This window comes from Cyprinodon tularosa, unplaced genomic scaffold (genome assembly GCF_016077235.1).
Source record: "Cyprinodon tularosa strain WSP-4 unplaced genomic scaffold, ASM1607723v1 ctg356, whole genome shotgun sequence".
In the NCBI taxonomy this organism is placed as follows: domain Eukaryota; kingdom Metazoa; phylum Chordata; class Actinopteri; order Cyprinodontiformes; family Cyprinodontidae; genus Cyprinodon; species Cyprinodon tularosa.
In genome coordinates, this window is record NW_024039070.1 from 1,349,585 (window position 1) to 1,357,610 (window position 8,026).

The following is an 8,026-nucleotide window of genomic DNA, read 5'->3' on the forward strand; positions in this document are numbered from 1 at the left end:
ATTTCATCAGCCCATTGCAAATTACATCAGATAAAGTCAAAACTGGCCTTTTGAAGAAATCAATTTGGAGCTGCAGATGTGGATGTTACAGACTGTAATGCTTGGATACTTAGTGCTGCAACTGCTTTAAACAATAGCAAATCCGCCTCTGACCCTCTGAGAGAAGTGAGAGAGATGGACAGCCTTGATAAATCCCAGGCCTGCCATAAGGTCTGATGCCATCTAGCATTAGTGCAGCAACACACACACACACACTTCTACACTCAAACACTTTAAGCTTCTTTAATGAAAGCCACTATGCTTACCGGGTCGTCTCTGCTTTTCAGCAGCAACTCCATCCGTTTTGTTTTGAAACACTGAACGATGAAGTGGAAGCATCTATGCTACCCCTTCCACTGCTTTTTTCTGAACATAATTCCCCAGGTGAGGGCAATTAGTGCAGGACTTTATCTGCTTAATTCAACAGTCAACTGCAGGGGATCTGCCTGACAAGGTCACAGACTTCAACAGCTATAAGCTCAGGTTAGAGAGAGCAACCATTAAACTGGGAGGTGCATCCAAGAGAGGAGGGGTAGAGGTACTAAACAATTAGATGTCCTGCAAACTATCTCTGGAGAGCCTGGAAAAGTTCATCCAAATGATCAAAGGTCTCTGCATGTGTCTTCATTAACTTGTTGCTGTTTGTCTTCTTTATTGCAGCATTAAATCATCTCACCTCTCCCTGACAAAAGTGGTTCTAGCTCTATCAATAATATTCATCATTTTTTCTGCCTAGTGGTTCAAGGCATAAACACAGGCAATAAACCTGGCCAAAGCCCACAAAGGCCATATTCATCTCCACATGTTTCTTTAACAGTCCTAACTGAAAGACTGACACACTGTAGTAGAAATTGTATAATAGCCTCATAGCAGCATTTTCACCCCGCATGGTTATTTCTCCTACAGTTAAACCAAGACCCCACCTCTAATGGCAACCTTTCTAAAGCTGTACTGCTTAGATGTGATCCAAACCTAAGTATCTAGTCATATACTTTATTTAAAAATAGGCTGTCCTGCAGAAACTCCAGATGGAAAAAAGTATTTTCTAAAAAAAAAAAAAGGATAATGCGAACTCCAGAATTGCGTAATTGGGTATAGACTAAGACAACTTTTACTATCAGTTTGTATGCACAGAGTGTATACAAAATAACATTTTATTCTGTACAGCTTTCAGACAGTGGATGAGCAGTAGCTTAGCAGCAAAATGCTTTAATTCAAGATGGCTGCCTGCGCCTGTAGGCAGCGGCTTGATACAGCTCTTGTATAAATATAATACTGATTAAATATTGCAAGTTACTGAGTTTTAAAATTATACATGCATATTTAATTTCTATAATTTATCAGACAGAAACTTAGTAGGAAAATTTCTATTCCTTATTGAATGTAATTGGCATCCTTATTGAATATAATTGGCATCACGGACAAAAAGAAAAGGTTCAAGATGAGCCGATCAGATCAGTTTCAGATGTACCAGGTTGGAAAGCTTGACTGGCAAGTTCACATCAATTGCCCTTAAAGTGAGAAGGGTCTCAACTAAGATCAAGCATATCTGAATGTTTGCTGAATCAGGCCTATATCATTCCACAGACATGTCCCATAGATTTTTTTTTTCTTAATCTTAAATCATTTCAGACAAAAAAATGAAATAAAAAAATGCTAAGTTTAAGCTTCCTTCCCTTCATAACAACTCCCACACCAAAGAGTTGTGTAGCCAGGCAACCTGGTGCATTCTCTGAATTGATTTTCCAGTTTCAGTACACAGCCACCCTCTTTATGACCCATATAAACCCTACTCCTAACCCAGGATATATAAAATGGCAGAGCATAATCTAAATAATCACTTATAGTACATTAGGTCATGATGATCAAGCTAAATTAATATAATATACCGGTAGATACGAAATCTCAAATAAAAAAAAATGACACTAAAGTTAGGACATGCGTGTTTGTCTATTGTGGGTGGAAATAAAAGGCGGACACGCGGCGCTCTCAGGACCTGTTGTGTCAATAGTGAAATGTCATCACAGATGAATTTAGAATGGAACAAGATGCTAAAACCATTTGACTTGGAATGTGCTTCCTTCTGGTGCTGGGTTTAGGTTTTGTCCACACACACAAAAATCAAAAAAACAAAATAAGGTAGATAGTTTCTTTCTGAAGACATGTCTATGGAGAGTGAAAAACAGAGGGTAATGAAAGCAGAGGAGGAGTCTCAGAACAATAAAAAAATCTGAGAGCTTTATTAAACACTGCACACTTCATTCAGTGTTGACTCCCACTCAGTGGCTATGTTTACCCTTTAGGACTCCCCTCCCCCTCCCTCCCTCCCTCCCTCCCTCCCTCCCACATGGGTGCTTGCTCAGGCAACAGGAGTGAGGGAAGGCAAACACTACGGTACAGACACACAAACACAAGCGGGACGCTGTGAGAGACGGATCACCTTGGTACTGAGGTCAAAATCAAACGAATATATGACGAGAGTGAGAGTAATGAGTGGAGGAGGGATTTCTGTGACTAGGGTGAATCAGCAGCACAGATACTATACAGCTGAATTTACAGGCCATCTGATTTAGTTTAACTGTTAAAATTAGTGCAGTCTGGAAATAAATAAATGCTCTGATCTGTTCAGTCCTGTCAGATATTCACATAAGCAGCAATAACATTTAAGCTATAGAAACAGTTCCAAGCGGACATTTCCTCATCTTACTGGATTTGAAATGACTTCAAGCAACAGACAAACATGACATGCCTTATGCAACATGTTAACCACCATGGAAAACTACAGTTAAAGGAAAACTACTTCATCATTTCTCCTGCCATTCTAGTCTATAACTACCAGATTTAAGGTAGATGGACAATTTCTAAGCTGTGTAGTTCAATAATTCAGATATTTCCATCTTAGATTTAAAGAATGGTTAACCATCCAGCTCGAGTCAGGTTAGTATTTGCATACAAAACAGACACAAACTTCTACTTGATTCATTGCAAACAATTATTGCAACATCTAATATTCTTCAATACCTTCTGCTTTTTACAATGAAAACTACCTGTTCAATCTCTGTGCACTAAGAGGTTGAGCTCACTAAGAGCTCATGCAAATGGTCATGTGACCCATAGGCCTACAGGAACCACACTACAGAAACTTCCCCCTATGTTTGCACACCTAAACAGAACATCTGCACCTCCTAAATGTTTATCTAAAGCAGTGGGTACCTAGCCTGACGTAGTCCTACTCAATTCTAGTCAGAATATGAGTCTGATTCTGCTCCATAGAGCTGTGATTATGGGGCGTGCTTTGAACGAACCAGGAAAAAAAATGTCTCTGCACTCAATTGGATAGACCTACAACCAATAAGAGCAACGGAGTGCGTGACGTATGTTAAACGACGCATAGTTGTTGTCAACAAAACTCAAAGCGTGCAGTTGCACGCCTATAATAAGAAGATGAGCCTTGATCGCGTTTCTCTGTTCCTCTTTTAAAATTAATTTGCTGTCGATATCTTCTAGAACAGACCTAATAGCAGAATCTACTCACCTCAACTCTCTGGCGGCAGCTATTGTTGTTGTCACCCAAGCGCGCTTTGGTCACATGGTTGATTACGTTACTGTTTGTCATCTGTCCATCATCGTATAAAGCCCGCCCTGACAATTTGATTGGATCGCCAGAGAGTGGGCGATCATACTCGCGCTACTATGGAGCAATGCCAGACCGAACTTCCCGACCTCAAACCTTGTGGGCGGGACTAAGTTCGGAATGGCACCCAGGCTAGTGGGTACCCATGTGAGGTCCTTGAAATCTGCTATGCCACAACTTACATGCAGATCCTTTCTTCACCATATTTAGTCAAATGACAGACTTGTTATTCAGATGTTTTGTATAAGGAGTGAGACTAAAGGATTTTTTAAGGGCTGACAAAAAGCAATACAACCAGCAGGATCCATAACTGTGTTGCAAACAGCATTCAAGAATCAAGATTACACGATACATGAACAAAAAGGGGCCTGAAACATAGAAAGGCTTGTGAAAATATTATAACATACCATGAATATTTCAACTAGAGCCTTACTGCATGTTTTTTTTTTTCAGGATTTCATGTGACAGACCTCAAATGGATTTGAGATGGATCTGTAATGTATAGTTTAATAGTTTAGTGCACATTGGTATTCAGACTTTATGATTCAAAACTTAGCAGAACCATCTTTCTATAAGAAGTCTTCTATGGTCCGTCTATCAGTTCCACACATTTACAGATTTAATCGTTGACCTATTCCTGGCTGCAAAATAGCTCAGACAACACTTTGATCTAATTCCTTCAGTTGTAGCTCTGGTATCTAGAGTTAGCATCCTGCTGGAAAGGTGATCTGCCACCCTTGCATGAAGACTGAATTAATTAAGCTCAATTTTTCTCAGTGCAACATAACATGACACAGCCAACACTGTGTTTCATTGTGGAGAAGTTGGGTTTAAAGAGATGCAAAATGTTTCGTATTCTGCTACTTATAGTGCTTTATATGTAGTTCAGATAGTTCAACATTAATTAATCAGGGTGGTATACATGTTTAGTGTGATCCTTACATGGCCTGTGACCTTTGTGGTGCTTTCAGCTCATTGATGCCTAAAGGTCTTCTGAGACCTTCACAGAACAGTGTATTCAAAATGTAACATTAAACACAGGTAGACACCAGGGCAATTGATTGCGAATCCAGAAATGCAAATAAAATAATACCCTTTCACACAAAAGTTAGAGTAAAGTCCTGCAACAATTGACTCTGAACAAGAAGGCATGAATGGTCATTAAAAGACACTGAAACATCTACATGCAAGTATTTAGTGCAAAGGACAATCTAACTAAAATCACAATCACATGGTTGAAAATATTTGCGATTTTGATTTGTGGTCCAATCATTCTGCACTAGCAGAAAGTTAGAGTTCTGAGAGCTTTATTTATTATTGTAATGTGATAAAAATGCAGAAAAAGACTAAACAGTTAGACATTTAAGCAGTACAAACACTTTTTCACAGGATCGGATTTATTTTAGAAAAGAAGACTCAAAATGGAATCAAGGTGCGAATGCATAGAGTTATTTGTGGTATAAAACACTTCCTCAGGAAGTATTTTCCACTTTTCATTATCATTATCTAGACTTTAGATTAACATACAACTAGGCAAACCTTTTTCCAAAAGTATTTACAAATGAAGACATCAATACAAGTTTATGTTTAGGGTAAAATTAAGATCAATCTGGTAGTCGCAACCAAAGTATTTGGGTTAATGGTTAATTTTAAGCATACAACAAAAGCTCTCCATTTCAGAAACTGGGCTCTATTGGAAATTTGAATAAACCAAAATACGCAGAGAAATATCATCTATAATCACTGAAAATGCCATCAACAGCTAACACAATGTTGCTGAGATTTGGTCACGGGAAAAACATGAGTTACAGACAATAACAGCAGAAGTACTTAGAAGAGGTATAAGCAGTAATGCATTAGCTGTGGACAGTATCAACAGGCTTTTGTTATCCTACACAAAATAAGCGAAAGCGCTAATTATGTTCAACTACCTGAAATCAGGTAAAGGTGGCAGGCAGACAAAATTTCCTAATCCACTAGTGCAACAGGTTTCAAATACTTTTACAAACTATATCTTTGATTACACAACAGTCAAACATATTGAAAAGCTCCTGGTTCTAATTGTTTTTTTCATTTTGACTATACTGTGTTTAAAAGTTTAAAATTACAGTGTATATTTGATCAGTTTCTACTCATTTCCAGAGACTGGTCTTACTGTAGCTTACACGCCACAGCTCCTCCTCTCTGCATGTGCTTCAAAGGCAAATAAAACATTGATAGGAGTGTCCCCCAGCAGAGCAGAGGCTCGGCCTGTTTCAAAAACAGAGTCTGGGGGAAGTTAACACCCAGGGAGCTGCTCCACAGGTCGTTCTGTTACTGATCCTCAGCTCAATGTCATGTTTCTTACTTATAATCAGGTGTAATTTCACTGTAGCTTGAAGTATGACATACTGGTTAAAAATTCCAACCATTAAAACTAGAGTTTCAACTAAACATAGCTGTTTTAGGACACAATATCAGGATAAAGTGTTTACCAAGCCTTAGCTGAGTGTTAAACCTGAGAAGGAGGCTTTAAAAAATGGAGAAAGGGTGAAATGTTTGTAAAGGAGGAAAGGTGGTCAAACAGGGAGGACTGGATTTAAAAAGGAATGAATGGCGTGACTACACAGAGAAGTCATTGACTTCAGCTTGATTTGAAGACAAAATGAAAGAAATTCCCCTTAAAGTAACAAAAATATATTGTCCAATAAACAAATATTTAAAAACCTTTTACCCAAATCTTAAACTGAACTTGCTTTTTGTGGAATTATAATGTAGATTTTATAAAAAGTCACAACTTTTTTGTTTCAATCTTTCATTATTAGAGGTTAAACCCATTCCAAATGGAACAATGACTCTACATTTAATTGTGAACATGAGGAAATTATTAATGATGTGATCCATTTAGAAATGGACTATATTATTTAATTAGTTTAAACATTATAGCCCTCTGTTGTGCATTATTGTAATTGCTTCAGTCAAAACTTTGAAAAACTACTTTAATGTCCATATAAAAAGGAGCAAAATTATTGTTTAATGATGGAGATCAAACAATTAGGGCCGTCTTCAGAAGCTTTTTAAATGGGCCCCATAATGGAGATTGTTAATCCAGTTCCAGAAGTTTCATTATGCTGTTGTCATATAGAGGAAAGCTCTACACTTTAAATAGACAGCTGTATTATATCTATCTAAACATTACTGGCTACATCATCACATTAAGGAATATACCGCATCAGAGTAAACATAAAGGCCATATTGTACTTCTTTCTAGTGAATTCTAAAGTATAAATGAATGTATTGCCCTTTGACTTAAGGGTTAAAGACAAACACTAATATATAAAATATTAACCAGAATATCTCAAGCATCACAACAGATTCATGAGTTTTTAAGAACCATCAGGTTTTTTTAACTTTTATAATCATTCTTTAAGGGCTCCAAGCAACAGGAAACCACTCTGAAGGTCCATACAGCCATCTTGGACTTATGAAAAAATGCCTCATATTACTTAGATCCTCCACCAGAGGGAATAAGATAAGCAAATAATCCAATACAGGTTTTTCCCCCCTGATTCTTAGAGGGAAGTTGTTCATTTCGAAACCTACATAAAATATTATTTTGAGTTATAGTATTATTAGAGATTTACCAAGATTAAGAAAACTAAACATATTAACAAATAAGTAAAAGAATGCCAAACTGAAACTTGTACTTTATTGGGCCTATAGCTGAAAATATAATGAGCATATTAATTGCGGTGGTGTATGCCCCCCCCCCCCCCCCCCCCCCAGTCCCCCCCTTGTCTCGCCACTGCAGATAATTCACTTTAGAAATTTTTTCTATTAAAAACGCGTTTTGCTGAAATCTTTCTCTGAAAAATGAGTGACATCTATAGATTGCTCTTTAAGATGAATTTATGACGATTTTAAAATAAACTGTGAGGCCTTAGGACACCTGATTTTCCAATTAATGCTTTCTATTTATTTTTTATTCCAATCGCTGTGTGTAAATGTGGCCTCTGCGGCACTTTAAACTCCCCTCCACGGCCTGATTTGAATCAAACCCTCCGCCTTCCTGTGTCCGGCCGGTATCTACCTGCTGTTTGTCAAAATGGTCCCTCTCCGCTCCGAGGTGATGCTCGGTCCTCTTGCTCTTCACCCGAGTGTGAATGCTGTTCATCCTTCAGTCCTCACAAAGACGCTTTTCACAGGGAAGAAGGAGCGTCTGTCCGCTGCTGCCCGAACCGTCCAGATGAGCTCAAAGTGCGGGGGTTTCCTCTCCTGTGCGCAGAGAGCGTCAGGGACATCTCCGAGCTGCACCTCTCTTTGCTGCTGATGCGCCTCGGCTGGAGGAAGCAGGAAAAGCAAATGCGCGTCTCT

The 8,026-nt window shown here is 38.4% G+C and overlaps 1 protein-coding gene across 1 annotated transcript in view; it reads right to left on the bottom strand.

Annotated features, from left to right (window-relative positions):
• hip1rb (huntingtin interacting protein 1 related b) overlaps nucleotides 1-8,026 on the bottom strand; it is a 32,001-nt gene extending 23,975 nt beyond the window's left edge. Inside the window, exon 1 of the mRNA XM_038295453.1 lies at nucleotides 7,743-8,026. Coding sequence (XP_038151381.1) covers nucleotides 7,743-7,826 — 84 coding nt within the window. The 5' untranslated portion in view covers nucleotides 7,827-8,026. The remainder of the gene's footprint in view (nucleotides 1-7,742) is intronic.